The following is a 26,230-nucleotide window of genomic DNA, read 5'->3' on the forward strand; positions in this document are numbered from 1 at the left end:
GCGAATCTCGAAAGATTTATGTGCAAGTAGGATAGTAAATGAGTTGAGTCACTTGAATGAAATAGATGTCTATGTCAAGTACATCGTATATTCAGGGGTCAACTCATATTCTCGTAGGAAAAATAGTGCAAAATTTTCAATTGCTAACTAAATTCTCATGGAGGTTCAAATTTTGGTGTCAGCTCCAAATCCACGTGACTGACATTTGGATCCGAGCAAACCGAGCCCATAAAAGAATCCCTACTTACAACATGCATGCAAAATATTTTTAAATACGACCATTTCAAGTTTTCAACTATGAAATTCATGCATGAGAATGAACGATTTAAAACAACTCATTTTCATTACGAAAGAAATATACGTTAAAAGTAAATGATGTTTCATTTATGCATCATATATGAGTAACTATAGTTTTACAACTCAAAAGAATAACTACTGTCGTCTCGGTGACAAGAAATGAAAACAAGCCCCGTGTTTTAAAAGAATACAACTATCCAAATTTATTCAACTAAGAGAGGTGAAGCTGTCCTAATTGCGTATGGATATAGAAAAGACAAAGATAATAATAATAATAATAATAATAATAATAATAATAATAATAATAATAATAATAATAATAATAATAATAATAATAATAATAATAATAATAATAAGCCTTGATATTTCTTATTATTCCCCCAACTTTTTTCTCTCATAGAAGTAAATAGTCATATGTGAGAATATAATTTCACTAATTAAGTAGCGATGTTTCACAGTTACCCAATGACAGCACTTGTCCAAGTAGAAATAGGAATAGATTTATTTGTTCCCTGCCATGTCCAAGCTTCGACTTAAATGGGAACGTATTCCTAATAGCTAGTTTGGATGGATGTTACAAATTTTTCTCATAGCGAATTGTATTGTTTCTTTTGGGGCTACAATATTTAAATAAACTGTATTATTTGTTGTTGTGTACAAATGTTTTTATTGTTTAGTTTGATTGTAACCTATTGTACGATGACTAATAATTATTATTTTTCCGATTTTTATTGTGTTAAATTTACTAAAATATCCTTCATTATTATAAATATTAAATTTATCAATAATTACTACTATAAAAATACTTTAGGACAAATTCCTTTTTTTTTTAAAAAAATTATCATCAATTATGCCTTGTATGCAACTCCTAATGAAACTAATCAAAAACAAACTGGTCAACCAAAATCATTAAAAAAAAAAAAAAGTAAAAAAAAAAAAAAAAAAACGGTCGACGGAGAGTGATAAAATAAGAAAGAAAAAGGTGTAAGCAAACTAACCACAAATCTTAGGTGGATTAGGTGAAGTTAAATGGAAAAATAGGATAAAGTGTAAAATAGGATTATGAAATAATAAATAAGAGCATAACGGGAAAGAGAAATAACGTAATGATCCAAGCACTCCAAAGTTCAAACTCGTTGTTATATAAAATGGATCTTTTTATTGTAATAACTTTAACGATAAAATTTAATATCTTTAAGTAACAATCAAATAAAATTTTATATCTAAAATAACAATATTGTACAATATCAATCATCCAAACAAGTTGTCAGGCTTCTTTGTAACATAACACCAGTATATATACAACTATATATACAATGCCTGTTCGCCACGTAAAAACATAATCGAGTTTTCTATCATGGAAAGTGAAACTTCAAGTTTGCAAGTTGTTAGACATAGAAGGACGGGAGCAGTGTTGTTATTCAAGAAAGTCAATCCCCCATTCAAGAACGATCCTCCACTTGAATTCCAAAATCAGAACAATTCTCTGCAACTGAAGAATAATACTCCTATTGAGAATTATGAAATTACAGAATCTGTGGCTGATGAAGAACGTGTGTTGTTTGATTTCGGGAATGAATATGGATTTTGGCAAGTGTACGTTTCAATGCTTTGAGAAAAACATCCCTTCATGTTTTTGTATATTCTAAATTTTTGTAGGATTTAAGTGATGAAGTCTACAAGTTTTCGTCCCAAGAAGATTGTGATGACCCAAAATGTCATCTTTAAATTTAATGATTAATTATGTGATCTAGGCACTATTTACCATTACTCGACTGCACGTGTGCAGTCTGTAAAAATTTTCCGGAAAGTTTTCAGGTGAAAAATGGATTAAAATGTGAATTAGATGTTTAAAACACAACTGAGTTGACTTTGGTCAACATTTTGAGCAAACGGACTCGGATCAGTATTTTGACAGTTCCGGTAGGTCCGTGTCGTGAATTGGACTTGGGCGTATGACCGGAATCAAATTCCGAGGCCCCTAGCCCGAGATATGAAATTTTGACGAAAAATTTAAAGTTTAAGTTTAAATAGTGACTGGATGTCGAATTATGTGCAAATGACCCCGGAATAGAATTTTGATGATTCCAACAGCTCCGTATGGTGATTTTGGACTTAGGAGCGTGATCAGAATTTAATTTAGAAGTCCGTAGTGGAATTAGGCTTGAAATGCCGAAAATTGAATTTTTGGGAAGTTTGACCGAGGGGTTGACTTTTTGATATCGGGGTCGAAATCCGATTCTGAAAATTCTCATAGCTCCGTTATGTCATTTATGACTTGTGTGCAAAATTTGAGGTCAATTGGACTGGATTTGATAAGTTCCGGTGTTGTTTGTAGAAATTGAAAGTTCATAGATTTTAATTTGAGGTGCGATTAGTCGTTTTGATGTTGTTTGATGTGGTTTGAAGCATCGACTAAGTTCATATTGTATTTTGGGACATGTTAGAATAATTGGTTAAGGTCCCGAAGGTCTCGGGTGGAATTCGGAAGGTAAACGAAATGGATTTCGGACAAAGAAGGTTGCTGGAAATTTGCAGAAATTTTGCCAGAAATTGTGGAGCCAACTTTGGAAGCTTATATCTCGTAATTAATAAGGAATCGGAAAATTGTTAAAACATGAAAGTTGTAGTCGTTTGTTTCTAATTTCCAAAACGTTAAACCATTCATTATTTGGACATTTGTAAAGAAAGTTATGATGGATTGAATGAAGGCTGGTAGAGCAGTTTGGCCAGAAATTCTGATGCATGGATCCGACTTTGGAAGCTTATATCTCGCAATTCATAAGGAATCGGAAGAGTTGCAAAACATTAAAGTTGTAGTCGGTTGATTATAGTTTCCAGAAAGTTAAACCATTTATCATTTGGACATTTGTACATAAAGCTATGATCGATTGAAGGAAGGCTGGTAGAGCAGTTTCTGGTGGACTTTTAGTGACGGAAAATGGACTTTTAGTGACGGATTGGCAGAAACTTGAGGATCAAAAATGGTCATTTCATTCATTTCGTTTTGGATTTTTGGAGCACGGTTCTTGGGAGATTTTTGGGCGATTTTCAAGGAAAAATATTGGGGTAAGTGTTCCTTATCCTATATTGATTATATTTCATGATTCCATACACATTTACATCATGAATCCGTGAATTTATGGAAGAGAAATCAATTTTTTTGCAAAATCTTCCAAAAATAAAAATTTAAGATTTGGAGGTCGAGTTGTTATCGAATTTTGGTAAAATTGATATGGGTGGACTCGTAATTGAATAGGTTATCGGATTTTGTAAGTTTCGCCGGATTCCGATATGTGGGCCCCACGGGCAAATTTTGAGCTAATTTCGAATTTTACTGAAAATGTAATATTTTCTTATGAAATTGATTAATATAATTTTTGTTGACTGTATCGAATTAATTATGACTAGATACGAGTCGATCGGAGTCGAAAAATCGAGGAAAAAATATAATACTTGGTTAAATTGGAGCAAGTCGAGGTAAGTGACTTCTCTAACCTTGTGTGGGGAAATTTTTCCTAGAATTGATATTAATGTGATTATTGAAATGTGTTGAAAGTCGTGTACACGAGGTGACGAGTGTGTACACGGGCTAAATGTGAAAGATTATATTTTAAAATTGTGTAGATCATTGTTGCGCATTTATTAAATTATTTTACCTTGTTATATTCTTCATCATTGATGTGTGATATATATTTTAAATTTGTTTGCCTTTTTCCTGCTAATTGTTTTACCTGTTTAATTGAAACTTGGTTTCTTTCATACTGTGCATTATTTGAAGGTTGATTTTTTTTAAATTAAATATTATTAATATAAAGTATTTTACATTTTTAATTTTGATATTGAAGCAACGTATTAAAAATTTGAAATATTATTTTCCTAAATTATTTATTTTTGAATATTTTCGTGAGATTGTTTTTTCGTGGAAAATTAAAATATTGGGCACTTGAGGTGCAAATTGTGATATATTGTGATATTGATACGCATGCGGTGGTATAAGGTATGGGTGTTGAAATGCATGCGGTGAGATAAGGGTGGCTTGATACGCGTGGCTAGTAGGGGTGACTACTAGAAGTCATGCGGTGTGATAAGGGTGGCTAAAACGCGGGAAGCTATTTCGGAAAAAAAAAATATTTTCTTTAAATAAATTGTGAAGGCTCCCCCGGTGATATAAGGAAATGAGATATTGTGAAATTATTTATAATTTGGGACTAAGAGGCGGTACCTCGGTAGTGCCCTTATTAATATTGATTTATAGCCATAGTTGCCTTCGATTAATTGTTGTGATTTTCATAAAGTTGAAAGAAGTTCTGTTTTGATTCCACGAGATATTATTTGCAATTATTTGGTATCATTAAATGTGACATACTATTTGATTCATTTCCAGTGTCATTTTATTTTACTATATTGTTAAACAGTTTACCATTCTATTATTATATTCCAGCAGGGCCTCACCTGACCTCGTCACTACTCTACCGAGGTTAGGCCTGACACTTACTGGGTACCGCTGTGGTGTACTCATACTAACTTCTGCACATCTTTTTGTGCAGATCCAGGTACATCTTACCAGCCTAGTCGTCAGTGAGTTACCTGCGTACGGAGACTTCGAGGTATATCTGCCAGCATCCGCAGACTCCGGAGTCCCCTTCTATCATTTTATGTTGCTTCCTTATATTTTATTTAGACCTTGATATATAGAGACATTGAGAATAAATTCTTAGAAGCTTGTGATTTATTTCTACCGGGTTTTGGGAGTTGAAATTGTTTGAATTGTAGTTTATTTATTTCAGATATTTATTATTATTTCGCATTGTTAGGTTTACCTAGTTTTAGAAATTAGGTGTCATACGACATCCTACGGAGGGAATTTGGAGTCGCGACAAAAATATGGTCAATGAGTTTCTGCAGCACTATTTGAATGTTCTTGTTAATTAGTACAGGTAATATAATTGTTTCTGTTTTGAATGTAAAGGATTTATTACCTTCTTCCTAAAGGCTTCGAAAAAAGTTTTGGAAGTAGAAAGACTGTAATATTCAAATTACATTGTGCTATTTAAAGAATATGTTTGCTGTATTTAGAAAGAAAAAAAAAGGAATGAATCGTTTTCTTGAACGATATTATTTTAATTGGTCAGCACTCATTCAACTCTTCCATTTACACCATCACATTACTTAAAAGGTGGAGTATAATACATTTTATAAGTCCAACGAATTATTCTTTGATCTTAGATTTCATAAGCTTGTATTTTAAATATTTTGAATTGTTTAATTATTAAAATTTATAATATTTATATAATTTTCAAATATTTAAATTTTTTTTAAAAATAAACTTAAAAATTCTATGTCCAAATTTGCGGTCAAATTTAACTAGTTAGACTTTCGAAATCTATCATTCTTTAGATAGAGAGTAATTGTAAAAGTAAACTTTATTTAATAACAATGATTAATAACCTAGAATAAATGAAAAGTAATATTAAATTAAATTAAACTAGTGATATAAAAAATTAATTACATTGTCAATCTATTTACTTAAATCCGATGAGGAATCATTCCCTTTTTTTATTGACAATCTAAATCCTGATCTAATAGGAGAAAACTGATCATGTCTCACGATTTAGCCAAAAGAAAAATCTCCACTGCTTTGGAATTGGAATGAAGCAAAATATCCCTGAGCTATTCGTAATAAGATAAATTTAGCCTCCATTTCGTTTGGCACAAAAATGCCCTCACTATTAGCAAACTAGCTCAAAATGCTGTTTCCATTAGTGATTAGACAAGTAACTCAAAAATACTCTTCCCACTAATGGTTGCCCCAGACAAGGGGAAAAGGTTGATTTTGCCCTTGAACTATTCAAAATAGGATAATTTTGCCCCAATTTTTTACTTTGTCGGGGGAGGGGGATTTGGATGTGCGAGAAAAGTATAATAACAAATTAACAACAATAAGAAAATAAGTAGTATGAAGACTTCACGTTTTAACAAATAAGAAACGATGACATGTACAGATGTACTAGCTCTTTTCTCTTCTAGTTCCTTATGCATTAGGCATGAGTTATTCTTTTTGAACATGGAATCATGTACGTCTTCTTATATAGCTATGTTAAAATTTATTTTCCAACATTAGTAAAAATAGATTTATTTACTAACCCTATGAATGATATGCTAAAAGAAATCCAATTCTTTATACCTTAATATGTTATACTCCATTACTTATAGTAAATTTAAGTTATACTAGATTTCAATCGAGGGTACAATAGTTTGAAAGGAGGTATGGCTGTCCAACGGGACGGGACGGGACAAAATTAACGGAACGAGACGATATTTAGTCGGGACGGTGACGGGACGGGACGAAACGGGACGGAACGGACGGTAGGCCCATCCCATCCCGCTAACAAACGGGATGGGACGGGACGGGTTCGCGGGCCTTAAGTGCCGTTTAAAAAAAAATTTATTTAAGCATTGAGTTTGGCAACGTCTATTCTTTTGACAATTACTAAGTTTTTAAAATTTGCAAAAAATAGCTTTTAGACTTATTTAATAAACTTAAAAATTAAACGAAAATTAAAAAACTAAGTAAAGAATTATAAAATATTAAAACAAAAGACTCGTAATGAAATATTCTAGTAATTATAAATTTATAATAGAGTTATAATTTATTTATTATAATTTCAAGCCATTAAGTAACTAAGTAAGAGTGTAAGACAATTCATAAAAATAATTAAACGCTTAGAGCCTTTTATTTTATTAATAAAACTTTCAAATCTCACATATAAATATAATTCTTTTGAAGAGCACCTAATCTACGCAGCCAACTTCTAGGAAGGGTTCTGTTTGAACTAGGCCTCTTAGTAGCCAATTACAAATTATCATACTAATATTTGTAAGCTCCTATATAACTTCGTTGTAACTTATCTATAATTTCTCTCGGACATTGTTCTAGAATTGGCAATGTTGATTGATGTTCCATGAGCTCCATGCCGTCATAGCTCCCAGTGCTAAGTATCTCATTGTATTCTTCTTCTTCCCTAGTTTCACCACCTGTTGTTTCCATAGATTTATATTTATCAAACATTGATCTAACATAAGAATATATGTTAGTTTGCCAGTCTTCGAGAGGTGGTTGTTCATTTTCTTGAATTGCTAAATTCTCATAAATTTTACGAAAAAGTCCATTTGCACCTCTTAATTTTACAGATGGGTTAAGTATAGTAGAAATTAAATAAACTTGGGGAATAGAGAAAAAATACTTTTAAAATTTTGCAATCATTTCATTAATGGACGGTGCATTAGTTGGATTAATTTTGCAATCATTTCATTAAGCTAGTTGTTGCAGTTGTGTTAGCACTTAGCAGAAGTATTATCTAAGGTGATAGTTAAATTTTATCAATGAGTTCATTAAAATCAATAATTTGTAAAACAATAGTTGCAATATATGCTCCAATGTGTTTTGAATCAACAAATTTATAACCAATAATACGTTTTTGCATGTTCCAGCGATGATCAACCCAATGACATGTAACCATTAGGACTACGACCTATATCATATGTGATAGACACTTTACAATCTAAGTGAAAAAATACACAACGAATATACTGAAGATATTCGGTTTGAAATTTAAAAACATCATTTCTAAATGTGGTCTTAGGAAACCCTTGAAAAACAGGATTATAAGTTTCTTGTATATAATGCACAAAAAATAAATAGGACGCGGGACAGGCAGGACGGGATGGGACAGGACGGGCGGGACAGGCGGGACGGGACGAAATAGCCATCCAGTCCCATCCTGTGTCTCGTTTAACATGGGTCAATCCCGTTTAGCATTAAATGGGACGGGACGTCCCGTTGGACAGCCTTAAAAGGAAGTGTGAATAAATGTTCAATTTATAAAATTAGTGTTGGTAATTAAACTTTATATTACAAGAAATTGGCAGTGTATAAAAGTTGTCTTTTAAAATAGTCAATGTAATCTCATAATCTCAAATAGTATAAGTTTTAGTTCAAAACGGAGAGCCAAATTATACCATTTCGAATAGAATGGAACAACCGTCAGAGATGGATTGTACTTTTTAGCTAGTTGACTTGATTACAAAAGAAATTCGTTTATCCAAAAACTTCTTCTAGTCAAGGTAAGGTTGTTTGCACATATCTCATATCTCCTACTACTGGCATCCTTGCAGCAATGTAATACTACAAAAGAAGTGCACATATCAAAGATTATATTTACTCCCATCTCCTTTCATTGCTGATTAGTCTCCGCAAAATTTCAGTTGCAAAATAGACTGTTCCACGATCAGCCTCTTCTTGGTTGGCCATAAACGATATTTCGCTCATCCCATAGTCGACAGGAACATGTTGGTTTCTTATTCTTCCATTCAGCTCCGCATGTGTAACAGAACTCGTAGCCACATCTGGAAAAACATGAATTAGCATATATCCCAACTCACACTATCCAGATTTTACCTATTTTATTTAGAAACAATTATTGCCTACCCAAGAAGAAAGAAACAACAGAATTTGCTCAAACAGACAATCGTTGAGATTACCTTCTACCACAAATGAAATAAAAAGATCCTTATTCTTTGGATTCGGATAGAGATTCCAACGTCCTTTTTCATTTCATGAAATAAAATTGACAGTTGTGAAAAAATTCAAAGCAACCTAAGGAAAGAAGGATCAACTAATTAACTTTGCATTAACGTCTAAGAGGTCTTTCAGTTTCTGTTCCATAGGTGGGATTCAATCCTAAAACCTTCCCCTCCTTTTGAACCCATTCAGCAATTCCTAAGGATTCTCTCTTCATAACGACATGGTTTTTGAAAGAGACTCATATATCTGGATCACCAAAAAAATTATTTCCTACTTATACTTTTCGCAGTACAATTTTCTTTTTGCGAACAGCAGGATTCTTTACAACTAAGAAGTAGAATACAAGTCCTCAAGAATGAGAGACAAGAGAGTCATGGATCACATATATTTACACAAAGATCAAAGGCTTTGGAAGTATCAAACAAAGAGAACTGATCCTGCCATAAATGATGTCTTCTAAGGATTTTTTTTTTTTTTTTGGTCTTCTAAGGATTAAAAATTCAAGTCCTATTTGTTATCTTTTTGTTCTTAATGGCAAGTTACTTCACAAGTCTTCATTCGATGTTTTTTCATATACTTTTTTCATAGCGGTGGTGTTAGGACCAACTTGCAATGGGCAGCCCAGTGCACAAAGCATCCTACGTTCAAGCAGACTTTGGGGAAGGGCCGCAGCCCAAGAGGTACGATGTAGACAGCCTACCCTAATGTAAGCATTAGTGGCTGCTTCCACGGCTTGAACCTGTGACCTATAGGTCACACGGAAACAATTTTACCATTGCTACTAGGCTCCCGTTAAAGGACAAGCTTGCAACATCTCGACTAATTCATTAGGTACCTGCTACCTCAGACCTCCCACCAACACCAACACAAGTACTGGGTAACTCTTTCCACCAAGGCCTAAACATATGGATAAAAAATCACCTAGACGTTTTTGCTTAGGATAAGATTTGAACTCTAGTCTCCCATGCTACATTGCTACACCCTTGGGTGCACGATGCTTTCCACGTACTCTTGGACCAACAAGTATACAAGGCCTTTCTAAAATGCAATAAAACAAAGATTATACGGATGAAAGATGCTAGTCATGCCAGTTGAGTGAATCAATTTATAACCCTCTTCTACAACATGGGTTGAGTCGACAACCATCAAAGGCAAAAAATGAATTTAAGAACTGGCCTCTGAGCAGGCTGGTCACTAACAACAAAAAAGTGCACCACATAATTAAGGCGGCCCTCCGTCTTTTATATCAGAGGATACATGAGGGATTTTGGAAAAAGAGCCCGGTGTCTTTGTCAAATTAAAACCAATGTACAGCATGATAGGCTAGCTTACTATCAACTTAAAGCACATTATTATTTGAAATACCAGATAAATCCTTCGAAGCATGACAACGTCCACCTGCTTCTTTGCTCTTATATATAATGTACCAATGGATTATTTTCCCCACCAGCATACCATTAAATGACTCTATTTATAAGTTTCTGTTACAAGTTATCCCTGTTTAGTGCACCTCCTTAAAGCAGATGCTCTTTCCCTTCTCCATTGGCCATGGTTAAAAAAGTTTCTCACCTAATAAAGATATGAAAACTTGCAAGAACTTAAAAGTTCTGTCATGAAAAGCAGAATGTATCACTTGTAACTCCAGCTATCTAAACAAATGTGATAACTTCCCCCAAAATTATGACAAGTTGGGAGGACAGAGTAATGGGGTAAAAACTTCAAATGAAATGATTGATACATTTTTTTCTTTTTTATTTTTAGTAAACCTAAGGTCTAATCTTCCTTTTCCTAGCCAGACTATAAACTTCATGATTTTAACTAGGAATATCATCAATATCTTCAATAAATGAAGTTTTGGTTCGACTAACTAGCTTAATAGCAAATACAAGCCACATAATTTTGTGTGGCTTATGAAAATCCGCTACTTATTTAAGCTACAAAGCACTATATTCCTTTCTTCAGTTTACAGTTTATCAGCTTAAAGCAGCACCAATCAGTCAAATAGGCAATTCTTAAAACGTTACCAGGTAATTACCAATTAAGTCAGACAAGCTTAATCGGCAACTTAACACAAAAGTATGTATCTTCTGAGTAGGTTCCTACCAATCGTTAACAGTGTCTAGAGCTAAATATCCAAGGAAAAAGAAAGCAGTGTATGCTACTAATTGCCTTCTTTTAAAATTATTTATATTTTCCCATTCAAAAGAAAACACTGGAGAATGAACTTAGTTATGCGTGTAACATCATAAGTTCTTGTTAATCATTCCAAAAAGTCATCATTTCCCTATTACCTAATCAAGTTAGTGTAACTCCAACATGTACAGCAAGAATGTAAGAAGCAAGGAGAAGCAAAGGACCTGCAATAAATATGATAGCAACCTTCCGCAAGGGACACCATATGGTTGCACTTCACACACTGACGCCAAAGACTCTTGTGTAGCAAGAGACTTGAGCTTTGGGTCATCTACGCACTTGTAAGGGTTTAATCTTCTATAGTCAATGCAAGTCATGTTTTGATGCCAAGGAACTTTGCAATTGATACAGAAAATGAGGCGACATTTGGTGCACGTTCTGGCCCCAGCTTGGGCAGAAGTTTGGACCTCAGCTTTTGACATCAATGTAGAACACTTAGGATTTGGGCAGTAAATCTTTTCCGTGATAGGAATAGTAGTTTCCTTCACACGTTCACTCATCAAATCGAATAGCTTAGGCGTCAAGAACTTTTTGCAGTTATCTAATTTCAACATAGACTTGCATTTATCATGAGGGCATTCAGGCAGCATTCCTTGAAGGAGCTTAGCTTCGACATGTTTATTCATACAAGAAAAGCAATAATAATGTAGGCAACCATTAATTAGAAACATATGGTCCATATCAGTGTCCTGCAGACAAATAACACAAGTCTCGGTGATGCTTTTTCTCTTTCGAGTATTTTCTAATGGTCGCTTAACCTGAGAGACTATTGCATCAGTAGCAAGTTTAACTGCAAAGTTGACGGTGTTCGGCGACACAAGAAATGGTGTACAATCCGTAAATTTTCTTAAACAAGAAGTTGCCTGTGCAACAAGTGCAGCAATATTACCCTCCCCTGGATGCAACTTGCCCCTAACCTGCAAAAACATACACCAATCTTATTGACAGACTAAGACGGGAATTATACAATATTAATAAATTATTCAGATTTAAGGTAACAAAGTAGTATTTTGCCTCAACCCTGTGCACGAGGTGTTCTCCAGTTAGTGCGCGATAGAGGAGAGTGGACGTATAAACTAGAATGTACTCTGTCCTCCAAGATAAAACTTGACATACCCAAGAACATATAATTATTTAAAACAATGCACTTTTGAGTGAACAAAATCATCCTCAATTATGAGGAGGCATATTCTCCTTACAATAAGATTTTTAAGGATGATGAATTTGTTTTCTTCCCAAAATCACTCTAACACTGACTTATTCATTCTAGCATGTGTCAAATTTTACAAGGTTACTGCATCTAACCATTAACCTGATTAATTATATTCTTATGACAAAAGATGAAAAAAAATATATCTAAAACTGCTCTAAACATTAAAAACAGTCAGGATCAGAATAAATAACTCTTCCCATCAAGGCTTAGGTGGATAGGAAGAAATCGTCAGTGGTGCGTGTATATAAATTTACACATCAATTAAGGTGTCAAAGGGACTCACATATTGCAAGATAGTTTGACTATCCAAAAAAACATTGACCCTTTTCAAACCCAGCATTATCGCAACATCAAGCCCTTCAATCAGCGCTTTCAGCTCCACAATTTCATCATTCAACACTTCAGTAGTGCTTTCACCCAAACCCTTACTCACTTCAAACACCAAAATACCACTGGGATCACACACAGCAACTCCAATCCCAGCAACTTGTTGTTTGGGTCCCACAACCACAACAACACTCTCTTCTTCAACATCTTCTCCCATTAAACCCTTCACATAAACCCTAAAACACTCCCCATTCCCATTTTGGGCTCCACCTTTCGACGAGCCCTCACCGTACGGCCTATGAAAATGATCCCCAGTCTCTTTCCACTCGCCATCCGGCACGTTTTGTATCTCACGCGCGAAGGCCTGATCGTGGATTCGACGGTTGAGATCGTCTTCGATTTTCTTCATCTCCGCTTCCGCTTTTTTACAATCGCGAACTTGCTGCTCGTAGTTTGACAATTCCTCGGCGAAGAGATCGGCGACGGTGTTCTTCGGGATGACGTCATCGTCGTAAAAAGTGAGCTTTGAAGTTGAAGGGGCATTTTCTTTTGGGAGAGAGTTGTACATGGCTTCTTCCATTTGGAGTTCAAAGGCGAAGAGGAGATCGTTCTCGGCGGCTTCCGCGGCGGCGATTTCGCGGCGTTGTTCGTCAAGTAAGGCGTGAAGATCGTCGTTAACTTCCATTTTTTCTTCCGGCGCAGAACTGAAGAGCTTTTACCAACCCAACAAAATGGTTACAGGCTCTTGCTCTTCACCTCTGCTTCGTTTTTCGTCTCTGTTTTGAAGACACTAAAGAAGAATAGGAAAAGAGTATGAAAGAAGTCTTGGAGTCTCCTCTTGTCACCCACTGGCTACTAGTATGGAATTTCTCTTTCTCTCGACCTAAAAAAAAAGGATGATTTTTTCACCTATAACCGCTCCATCTGTTTCGAAGAGATTATCCTAATTTGAAGTTGATAATAACTATAACTATAATAAAGAATAGAAGACCTTATGTAGTCTTAAATAATAATTTGTGTGACTATAAATTTTTTTGTAACTTATGGTCTTAAACCTGTTACACTTCACATATACATCACCCTCGCATATAGTAAACAATATCATTTATAAGGAAAAATTACCTCAAACCAAAGTTAGGCAAGACACTTACTTCATCCAGGCTAGCCCAAAGCTCCAACATCGCTTTTCCTTGAGAAATCACCTCCGACCAACTCAAATCTAACCAAACATCATTCAAGCTCCAACCAGCTCAAATCTAACCAAACATCATTCAAGGAAGTCAACCAATGTCATATGAAGCAATCCTGATCAATAAAGTTTCCATCTTTAAAAAATCCCAAAAAATCAATAAAAGTCAACCCGAGCACGCATGCCCGAAATCTGGAACCAATACCAAATCTCAATGACACATAACCTGATAAGTCCAAATACGTGATTGGATTCCAAAATCGAATCCAAGTCTACACTTAAATCCTAAAAACACCCCCCCTTAAAGTGTAGTAAAAACCCTCAATTTTATCTCAAAATGTCATATTACAGGTGTTAATAATTCATGTAGATTCTTGAAATAATATCAAAACGGGTAGAAATTACTTACCCACAAGGTAGTGATGAAAATCTCCTAAAAATCACCTCTTCCCGAACTCCAAAACTTTGTAAGAAAAAATGACTAAATTCCAAAATAACTACAAAAACAAAGTAGTTGTCCCAACCCAAATCAGATGCTAGATGATCCCGAAACTCACCTTTGACAAGCCCAACATAATACTTGCGAGATTCCACCCAAGATAGCCTTTTGAATCACCCAATTTAGCCTTAAAATGAGAGAGATATGATGTTTTAAAGTTTTAAAGGAAGTCGGAAAATTATGGACTAACTTAGGAACATAACCGTTATTTTTAAAATCATCGCACCAGAGACTTAGCAATTGCAAATATTAGTTTGTAACAACCAAAGCTCATCCGGAACCTCTCGGATACAAACCATATATGCATTTGAATCATAGAACACGCTACGAAGCCGCTCGCTTACTCAAAAAAATGAAAATAGGTCTTCTTGACCCGATGTTGACCGTGACCAAACTCTAAATTTTTAACTTAAAGTCTCTCAATTAATGACTCAAAACATACCCGAACCCATCGAGACCCCATCCACTGACACCAACAAGTCCAAATACATTAACCAAACTTATCCAAAGACTCGAAACACCACAAATAACATCAAGACCAAGAATCGAAGATCAACCTTTGCACACAAGTTCCAATCAACTAAATGAACCTATCCAAGGTCTCTCAATTAATGATCTGAAATACACCCGAGCCCATCATGACCCCGTCCACTCACACCAACAAGTCTAAATACATTAAATAAACTTATCCAAATACTCGAAACACCACATATAATATCAAGACCAAGAATCGAAGACCAATCTTTGCACACAGGTTCCAATCAACCAAATGAACATATCCAAGGTCTCACAACCTCCGTAAGAGCCCGATAATACTGAAGTCAATTCTTGGTCAAACCTATGAACTCTCCAAGTCTTCAAATTTCTAATTTCCGGTCAAACTTCTCCAAAACCTTCTAGGAACATTCAAATCGAAATCTGAACATACGCCCAAGTCCAAAATCACCATACGGACATATTGAAACTATCAAATTCTGATTTCGATGTGTTTATTCAAAAACCTTGGTAAACTCTTCTAACTTTAAGCTTTCAAATGGAGAATTACTTTACAAAATCAATCCCAAACCTCTCAAAAATAAAAATAAACCATACACGCAAGTCATAATATATCATATGAATCTACTCTGTCACGACCCCAATTTTTCTCCGTAGGATGTCGTGATGGAACCTAGTCTCTACGACTAGGTAAGCCTAGCACTTACTAAATAAATTGGCAGAAATCTACCAAAAGAACTATTAAGCAGAAATCGGACATTTTTAAATGAACTCAACATTTACAACATGAAATAACATCCCCAAAACCGGTAGTACAAGTCATAAGCTCTACTGAGTTTGCTAGAAAATCTCTAAATACAACTTTTCAGAATAGAATTAAATAGTAGAAGTAAAATATCAGAATATGACTCTGAGGGCTGCGAACGCGATGGGAGGTTTACCTCGAGTCTCCACAATAATGCTCGATGAGCCAGCTAATAATCAACAATAACCGTGACACCTAGATCTGCACAAAAATATGCAGAAGCGTAGTATGAGTACACGACAGTGGTACCCAATAAGTATCAAGACTAACCTCAGTAGAGTAGTGATGAGGGACAGTCATGACACCTACCGGACTAAACAACTTGAACAAGTGTGAAGGTGAACTAATAGAGAAACAATATTAATATAAAGTTAAGCATGATAAGGAATACAAAATAATACCTGCAATGATGCATTAGTAACATCAATATTTAACAACAAGTAGTCAGGTAATAATGTTGTAGAGTAAGCTAATCACAGTCTAAGTCCGATGAAACCAAATAAAGGAAAATCAGCAACAACTCAATAAGAACAACCACTTTCACACCGTATCTGTTCAAGCATTTCCACGAGGTACCGAACCTCGTAATCACAGCTCACGGGTCCCAATTCATGAACCCTAATCATTTGGCATCCTGTGTCCACATTACAACTCATAACCGCACAAACGACTCACGTGCTAATAGACAATCCTCACACATAAGGCAAGTATACAAGAGTATGTATGATGTTCAACTACGTCAAAATTCATCTTCTAAAACCGATAAGGGTGATTTAACTACGTGTATGCTTGTGCAAATGTTTTACCATAATTCAAGTCAACAAATAAGAGCAGAGACAATGAATGGCACATAAGAAACTATCACCACAAAATGTACAGTGTAATAAAGGCAGCAATGAAGTTGAAGCAACGACTAGCACAACAAGAGTAGCTACATAGAACTAAGCAAATAGTGCAACATGGAGGAAGATAATTAATAGTATGCTAAGAAGACAACAATCAAAGACAAGTACAAAAAATTGAGGAAATAACAACAAGAGCCCTACCGAGGTACCGCCTCGTAGTCTCAAATCATAAAATGAATTATAAACTTTCCTTATCACCGCGAGAGCCTTTATATTTAATTTTTGAAAATTATTTTTCCCGAAATAGCATCCCGCATTTTAGCCCACCTTATCACACCGCATGACTTCTAGTAGTTCCCCTACTAGCCACGTGTTTTAAGCCCACCTTATCTCACTGCATACGTTTCAACATCCATACCTTATACCACCACATGCGTATCAATAATAACAACAACATGACAGAAACCCTATGCAACACAATAACAACAACACGGCAGAAACCTCGTGCAAACAACATAACAATTATCTCAAGAATAACACGTATGCCAAAACATAACAACTCAAATAAATGACTTTCACAATATGTGCCCACATGACACAACATTTCCTCAAAAACAGTTTCAATATCACAACCACGCATAGCCCTCGGCTTAGCAATACTGAATACAGCAACAACGATAATAATTGTCACGCCCCAAACCTGGGGAGGCGTGGCTGGCACCCGTTGCCGTGCTGGCCCGAGTGAACCACTTTGTAACTCATGATCATTCGACCCAAAACTAGAATATACATATGTCGAGTTGGCTGAACTCATTCCTTTTGCAACTATCATGGGTCAACATGGCCACAACTCATAATGTACAAGCGTAAATGGGAAAATACTATATTACTGACTCATTTTTCTTAAAACATGAATACATATGGGCCGTCAAGGCCTCTGACATACGGTACAAAATGAACCTCTGTCTACAAAGCCTCTAAGATTATTTGACATCAAATGGGATAGGGTACCGGCCCACCCATAAGTCTGTGGTAAAACTTTAACACGATGACTCATAGACTCGGCTGCACTCCGAATGAGGTGGAGTCTTACCGATCCTTCGCTGAATGCCAATCTCGTCTACTATGAGGGCTCGTCAAACTGATTATCTATACATGCAGGCATGAATGCAGCGTCCCCATCAAAAGGACGTCAGTACGAATAATGTACCGAGTATGTAAGGCAGAACTGAAACATAACAGTAAATCAACATTAATTAAAGGCATATAAGAATCAACCTGAATCTCTGAAGTGCCACCGTATATGCATACTTATTATACTCATATATATATACTATATATATATATATATATATATATATATATATATATATATATATATATATATATATATATATATATATGCTTGTCTTTGAGACTATTATCCATATCGTATGATGCATGACTGCTCAACTGATCAATGGTAACTGCCCGACCGGCCGTAGCGCGATGGTAAATGCATAACTGACCGACCGACCGTAGCTCAGTGGTAAATGTGTAACTGCCCAACCGGCTGTATCTTGGTGGTAAATGCATGACTGCCCGACCGACCGTAGCTCGATGGTAAATGTGTATGCATGACTGCCCAACCGGTGGTAAATAATGATACATAACTGCTCAACCGGTGGCAACTGCCCGACTGGCCGTAGCACGGTGGTAAATGCATGAAGATGCATGTACATATATCACTATATTATAAACATTAACATCTCTATCATATACCTCATTAGGGACTTAGGGACATACTTAGACATGCTTGAATATCATTTTACAGGAATAACTAACATAGACATCCTTAACTGCTAAGAGTAGAAATACTTATGAAATACCATTACGTTTACGTATCGTTACTTAGATCATGCCAAAAGAAAGAAGGATTAGCCTTAACATACCTGATCCGATTCTCTTAAAATTACTACTCCCGTTGGTATTATGCGATAGTTTCATGTGAGTTTCTTGTTGAAGCTTCACCCGACACATAATAGTCACCATTCTACGGGACATGCCTTTGCTTTGTGTTAAATCTTGATTTTTAATTCATCCTTCTTGTAGGATTAAGCTTGTGGTGCATGCATGTTTCTATCTTACTTCTTCATCTTTAATTATCCTAAAATACTTCTTTACAATCTCAACTTTCGAGTGCTACTTTGGTCAAGTCATCTCAAAATAGAATTGTGCTGGCATAAAAGATGGCAATAAAAGGGAGATGGATTGAGAAAATATTCCAAATAGCATGGCTCTTGTTCCAGAAGAGCAGCAACATAAGTTGAAATTAATGATGTTTCCTTCTATTAAGGCTTCGTTAATAGTTTTCTTATGAATGAACAAATATTTATAGGGAACAAATAATAAAGAGAGAGAAAAATACCTGTCTGTCTCAAGTGGCAAGAGAATATTGTTTGGCAAGAATTTTAATTTGTGACTTTTGCAATGCATTGTTAATCATATCTTTCAAACAAAAAGTGTGCATGGAGGTCACCACCTCCTTAAACGTAAGGATGATTGGCACTTTGCTGCCATTTTCTCATAATCCCACGTGGATTATTTTCCACCCCTAATAATTATCCAAAGATTTTAATTAATCTCCCACTAAAAATTATTAATTACTCAATTATTCGCATAATTAAGAATTATCTCAACTTATATAAAATACTACTATTAAAATATTAATAATTTATAGTACCATATAAAATTAATACACACATTATTATTTTATCAAAACATCCATGTAAAAATACATATATTTTCTCAACTTCTATTTTTTTTTTCTAATCTCATATAAAGATTATAAATTTTCGTATGCTTAATTCTTAAAATGGTAAAAAGATAACCTCCTTTTCTTGTGAAAAATAATAATTTCTATCTTTAAAATAAAGAAAATCTCATAAACTTTCTTATATTATGTGTATAATTTAAAACATATTCGAAAGTAGTAATATTAATAATTATATAAAATTATATTTTTCAAACCATTTTTTTTCCTTTACAAAAATATTTCACTCAAAATACCATATCAAAATGTATATAACGGTATCAAGGTTGCTAAACTTACGGGGTCTTATAATAACATAGTGACAAATCCTCTATAATATCATGAATGGTCTTAATCCCTTCAAGCTCATATGGATTACTACGACTTATCCTAATATTAAAGTACGGGATGTAACAATAATACGAGAATACGATAAGTAAATCAACTCAGGAACTTCAAAACACAAAGAGACGGAAGAACGAACTCACAAAGAAAGACACAACAAGGAAATAATAGTCTCAACAAGAATAGTTCAACAAGGGAGAGGTAATGTGTAACAATGATTTCACGAAAGTGCAATTCGACATCAAGAGAGATAGCATGAATTAATGACCCCAAATAAGAATATGTCAACAATGAAAGAGATAACAAACTTCAATTAAGGCTAAGCAATTATAGAAGAGATAATAATGATTTCAATTAAGGTTAAGTAATTACGGAAAGGATAGCATGACGATAAAAGAGGCAACAACCTGAGTTAAGGCACATAAGAGTTTAATCGGCAATAAGGGTAGAACATGAAGCAATTAATTCCAATTAAGACACGTAAGGGTGAATTTAGTAAATGGGGGATTTAACATGACATGCAAACACCTTCATATCTAATGAACATATGAAACTAAGAGCTCTAACGGTCAAATTTCCACAAATAAGCCTGAGCACGTACTCGTCACCTCGCGTACACAGCTTTCACATGACACAATTAGCACAAATGACTTAAATCCTAAGGGGTAGTTCCCCCCACAAATTTAGGCAAGCTATTTACCTCAAGGAAGCTAGACTGTTACTTTAAAATGATCTTCTAGAATGAAACAACCTTCGGACGACTCAAATCTAGCCAAAATAACTTCAAATCATAAATAAAACTCATAAAAAATAATTCCGGATAATAAGGCTTCAATCTTTAACAAGAACTAAAAAGTCAACCTCCGTGCCCGTACCTCGAAACCCAATAAAATTCATAAAACCCGAACACTCATTCCGATACGAGTTCAACCATACCAAAATTATCAACTTTCGATATGAATTCATCGTTCAAATCATCATTTTACACTTTTGAAAGATTTTACAAATTTCCAACTTAATTCTATAATTTATCGATGAAAACAAAGATAAAACCATGAAATAAAATCAAACCCGGGTAAAGATCACTTACCCCAATCAACCACATGAAGAACCCCTCAAAAATCGCTCAAATCCGAGGTTTCTAGCTCAAAAGATAAAAAATGGACACCAAATTTTGCATACAAATTTCAAGTGACATAACAGAGCTAATTCAACTCTCGGAATTACATTCCGACCCCGATATCACCAAAGTCAACTCTCGGTAAAACCTCTCAACCTTCCAAATCTTCAACTTTCTAATTTTCGCCGAAATACTTCAAATTACCATACGGACCTCCAAATCCAAATCCGTACGCATGTCTAATTTCAAAATCACCATACGAAACTATTGGAATCATAAAAACGTCATTCCGGAGTCGTCTACACAAAAGTCAAAATCCGGTCAACTCTTACCGCTTAAGCTTCAAAAATAAGAATCATTCTTCTAAATTGACCCCGAATCCTCTGAAACCCGAACTTCGCCGCACACGCAATCCATAATACATATTACGAAGCTGCTCGAGACCTAAAGCCACCGAACATGATACTAATTCTCAAAACGACTGACCGGATCATTATATACTCAAAGTCTCGAATCACAGAACAAAATGCCAAGCTCAAAACGACCGGAGTTAGTTCAGTGAGAAGCCTAGCAAGCCAAACAAGCTTTCCAACAACCATCCTAGCTTAGCTGTACTCAACTTCTACAAAAGATAAAGAGATAGTAGACTGCTTCTTTGATTTCCAACTAATAGGGTTGTCCCCAAGTAGAAAAATATATCCACTGGCTGATTTTCTAGATTGGGGACAGGTTGTCCAATCTGAATCACAAAAAGCTTTGACTGTGTAGTCTGCATTATTAGTAAGAAAAATTCCCAAGGTTGGGTAATCTTTCAAGTACCTTAGAACATGATATGCAACCTTCAAATGTGGCTCCCTGTGACTTTGCATGAATTGACTGAGATGATGTACACTATAAGCAATGTCCAACCTAGTGTTAGTGAGGAAGTTGATCTTCCCAATCAACTTCATGTAGTAGGAAGGGTCTGTAAGCAAGGCTCCTTCATCAGCTTTCAGCTTCACATATGAATCCAGAGGAGAAGTGATAGGAGGAAAATCTATACAACCAAATTATTTCAAAAGATCCACAATGAACTTCTTCTGTGACATCAACACTCATTTGTATGTGTATTGGACCTCTAAGCCTATGAAGTAGTGAAGCCTCCCCAGAACTTTTAATTTTGAATGTGTTGTGCAGAAAGTCTTTCAGGGACTCAATCTCTTGCAAGTGAGTACCTGTGACAAGAACATCATCTACATATACATCCACAAACACTACTCATCCTTCAACCTTCTTATAAAATAAGGAGTAGTCAAGCATTGAACGAGTGTACCCCACAGAACATAATGCTTCAGTTAGTTTCGCATACCAATGTCTGCTTGCTTGCTTGAGTCCATACACAGACTTATTTAATTTGCACACCACGCCTGGCCTCTCCACAACCAACCCTGGTGGCACCTCCATGTATACCTCTTCATGGAAATTTTCATGGAGGAATGCATTGTTGACATCCAATTGTAAAACTTGCCATCCTTTCTTGACTGTTATTGCAATCAAAGCTCTCACAATTATCATCTTTACTACTGGTGAGAAGGTCTCTGTATAATCTATCCCAACATGTTGTGTGTAACCCTTTACCACTAATTTTTCCTTAAACCTTTCTATGCTACCATCTGCTTTATGTTTGATTTATACACCCACTTACACCCTATTGCCTTCTTTCCAGCTGAAAGAGGAACTAAATTCGAGGTCTTATTTGCATATAATGCTTGGAATTCCTGATTCATTATTGCTTTCCGAGCAGGCTTCACAACAGCTTCCTCATATGAACTAGGTTCACATTCATGTGAGGCAGTTCCCATCAAGTGTTGATTGTTAGAACTTAAGGCATTAAGGGAATTGTAATGAAGTCTAGGTGTAGAAGTAGTAAAAGAAAAGGATGATGTGCTTTGGCTATCACTGGAAGATGGAGAGTGGTCATGGTGAGCATGTTGTAGTTTAGGAATTGTGTACTCATAATCTTTAAGGTAAGTAGGCATTTTCAAAGTTCTAAAAGGTCTACTCCGATCTGAAACTAAAACGTTTTGGTCTGGATTTGAGATAGTTGGACTATCAGCAATAAGAAAAGTTCCTAATGTCTGACTGTCCAAAGGTGATTGAGAAAATGTTGAGTTATTACCAAAAGAGAGGGGTTGAGGTGAGATTGGATCTAATTCAGACAATTGCTCATTACTAGACAAAGTTCTTGGTGATACTTCATGGTGATTTTCAGTTACTTAATGTGGAGTGATTCCTATATCATTGGCAGGGAAGAGCTCATCTGATAGATGTGATCTCATTTGAGGAAATGAAAAGAATACTTTACTAGGACTAGTAGACAAAGCAAATGGGAACACATTCTCATAGAATACTACATCTCTTGAAACACTTATTTTCTTTGTGGCCAGATTTAGTACCTTGTAACCTTTTGTTCCAAAGGGATATCCCACAAAAATATGGGGAGTGAATTTTGGTTCAAATTTATCCTTGTGAGTTTTGAGGGTAGTAGGAAAACATAGGCACCCAAAGCTTCTAAGATGGGAATAATTTGGTTTCTTCAGGTACAATAGTTCAAATGGGCATTTAGTCTTATGTGATGATGTGGGTAATCTGTTTATCAAGTAGGTAGAGGTCAAGATACACTCTTCCCAATATTGTATGGGCAATTTAGATTGATACAAGAGTGCCCTGACTGTTTCTAGCAGATATTTATATTTTTTTTCCACCACGCCATTTTGTTGTGGTGTATATGGCTATATTTTCTAATGTATGATGCCTTTTGAGTGAAAAAATGAGATGGCTTCAAAACTGGTAAATTCAAGGCCATTGTCAGTTCATATAGTTTTGATACTAATGTTGAATTGATTCTCTATCATGGCAGAAAATGCGTTGATAGTATGTAGGGCATTGCTTTTATAGCTTAGCAAATGAGTCCATGTGGACCTACTGTAATCATCCATACGTGTGATGAAGTATTTATATTTGTCATGAATTGTAACATGATAGGGACCCCATAGTTCAATGTATAACAACTCAAAGATCTTAGTGGTTAATGTTGATCTTTCTGGGAAAGGAAATCTGATTTGTCTTGCCATTGGATAAATAAGGCAAAGGAAAGGCTGTTTAGGTGCAAAAGTAACAAGTATAGAAGAAATTCTTTTCATTTTTACAAAAGGTACATGTCCTAATATGTTATGCCACAAGATATCAAGCAAGTTCTTTGTAGCTTAGGAGTCATCAGACACATAAGAATCACTTTATTGCTGGAGTTATTTATAAAATGATGCAGATGTGAAAGTGAATGTGACTTATTTGTGCTAGCTAAATGAGGAGGAAAAAACTGAACTAGGCGTGTTAACTGCAAAGTATGCCCCATCCTTATTAGTAGTATGACATGGAAAAGATGCACTAGATGAATCGGGGGGAGTAGAACCAGTGTTGTAGTTGTCTGAACAATGGAAGTATAAAGCAGTCTTGTCTTTACCAATCTCCAGTGACCTCTTCAGTGAAGGGCCCTGTAGAAGGATGCAAACAAACTTAGTAAATATCACAATACAATCAACTTGGACTGCCAAGGAATGGACTGATATCAAATTGAGCTTGAAACTGGGCACAAAATGAACCTTTCTGAGACTGAACCTATGGCTAAGGATTACATCACCAATTAATGTCACCTTTACTTTGTAACCATTAGGTAGGGTAACTGGATAAAGATAGACTAAGGTTCTGATGTTGGTTAGTAATGACTTAATATATGTCATATGGTGTGTGGCTCTAGAGTCAAGTATCCAAGAATTAGCACTTGAATTTGAATTCTCACACAATTGATCACTAGAATCAAAATGAGTAGAGCAAGCTGAGATACCTGCAAAGTTCACAGCTCCTCCATTTATGGTAGTGTTTCCAGATTTGTCTCCTCCTCTTTGAAAGCTCTCCAAGATGCTGAGTAGCTGTCCATATTACTCCTTAGTTAGGTTGTGCATACTTCGACCTTGCTCCTGACTCTGAGAATTATTTTCATCATCTATTGATGCAGCTCCTTCACTTGATAACCCAAGCACATTTCATGCAATCCTTTTTCCTTTATTGAATTTGAAGTTTTGTGGGAATTCGTGAAGCTTATAACACTTTCCCTTAGTGTGCCCTGGCCTTTTGCAATACTTACAGAACAATCGGGGTCTGTTAGTGAACTGATTTCCCCTATATCCATTATTTGTGTTGTTGTTCCCCTGCTGAGTGTAGTTTGTCCTAAAACTATTGCTTCCTGAACCATTTGCATTCAAGGAAGCAAAATCCATCGAAAAATGAGTACTTGACTTAACTTCCCATTGCTTTTCCACCTGACTGAGAATGGAGAAGGCATATGTTGTAGACTGTCTGCTAGGTCTTTAGATAGTGAGTTTAGGATCCATGAGGTCACCATGTCATTGCATCGTTCCCATTAGTCGAGGGTAACAGAATTGGGATATAGTTTCTTATACTTTCCGATAATGAAGCCTACTTTGTTCTTTACGGAGAGTGCTCTGAGGACTCATCTTCTCCAGGATCTGTAGCTAGTTACGTCAAAAGCCACCAGCACTAACATAGATGTGGCACTCTCCGACGGATGCATGTATAGCGGACTCGTAGAATCTAGGGTTGTCTTATCTATTGTCGAAATTTCTTTATTTCTAGCCATGCTTTGGTTCAACAAAGTTGAAATCGTTGTCAGCAAAAACGAACTACCGAGGTGAGTCGACTGATTGATCGATTCTTACACAAAATCCTAATTCCAAGAAAAAAACAATGAACAATTTCTTTCTGTATAGATAGAAGTAACCGAAATACGAAAGAAGGAGGCTCTAGGACTAATGCTTGCGCTATGATACCGTGTGAAATTGTAGAAACAATGAAAGGAACACAAGCTCAACAGGAGCTCCAATGGAGGAATCGGAGGATGTACAGAAGGGGAAAGAACAGAACCGAAGTTTCTAGAAAGAAGCTGAACTCTTCATTTAATCAACTCAAAAATAAAAAATGTAATAATTGTTCCTACTTATACAACATGTACTAATAATTAGACTAACTAACTAACTAATTAAAACTGTCAGCTCACTAACTATTTCACTAACTATACTCACTAACTACTTTACAAGGAATGAATGAAAGAATAAATACAATGAGCTATCTCAACATAGGTGAGATTTGTTTGAACCAAAGCTTCTGCTAATTGAACACTAGTCCAACAGAATTTTGTGCAGATATTTCATCAATCAGCGTGTGAGCATTTATTTCTTCACCTTCACCAAGAAGGAGATAAAACAGATTCTAAGCATCTTTACTTCACAATTAGCAAAACAGTGAAAACGAATCGCATCTTAAATGGACAAAACAATGAAGGAAACTGCTGAACTTCATAAAATTCAACAAAAAGGAATAAGACGTGTCCCACATCGAAAAGGAAAATGTAATCCCGAACATTTCTTATATAAAAATGCAGCAAGGTGGAGCGCGGAAGCTCACGCAG

The 26,230-nt window shown here is 35.5% G+C and overlaps 1 protein-coding gene across 1 annotated transcript; it reads right to left on the reverse strand.

The window, feature by feature from the left end:
* Nucleotides 1-8,288: 8,288 nt before the first annotated feature.
* LOC104109893 (E3 ubiquitin-protein ligase RSL1-like) lies at nt 8,289-13,557 on the reverse strand. The gene is made up of 3 exons (XM_070196340.1): nt 12,574-13,557; nt 11,242-11,994; nt 8,289-8,706 (listed from the first exon to the last, which is right to left on the reverse strand). The coding sequence occupies exons 1-3, from the start codon at nt 13,300-13,302 to the stop codon at nt 8,671-8,673; spliced, it is 1,518 nt and encodes a 505-aa protein (XP_070052441.1). The 5' UTR covers nt 13,303-13,557; the 3' UTR covers nt 8,289-8,670.
* Nucleotides 13,558-26,230: the final 12,673 nt, after the last annotated feature.

Source organism: Nicotiana tomentosiformis, chromosome 2, assembly GCF_000390325.3.
Source record: "Nicotiana tomentosiformis chromosome 2, ASM39032v3, whole genome shotgun sequence".
Classification (NCBI taxonomy): Eukaryota; Viridiplantae; Streptophyta; class Magnoliopsida; order Solanales; family Solanaceae; genus Nicotiana; species Nicotiana tomentosiformis.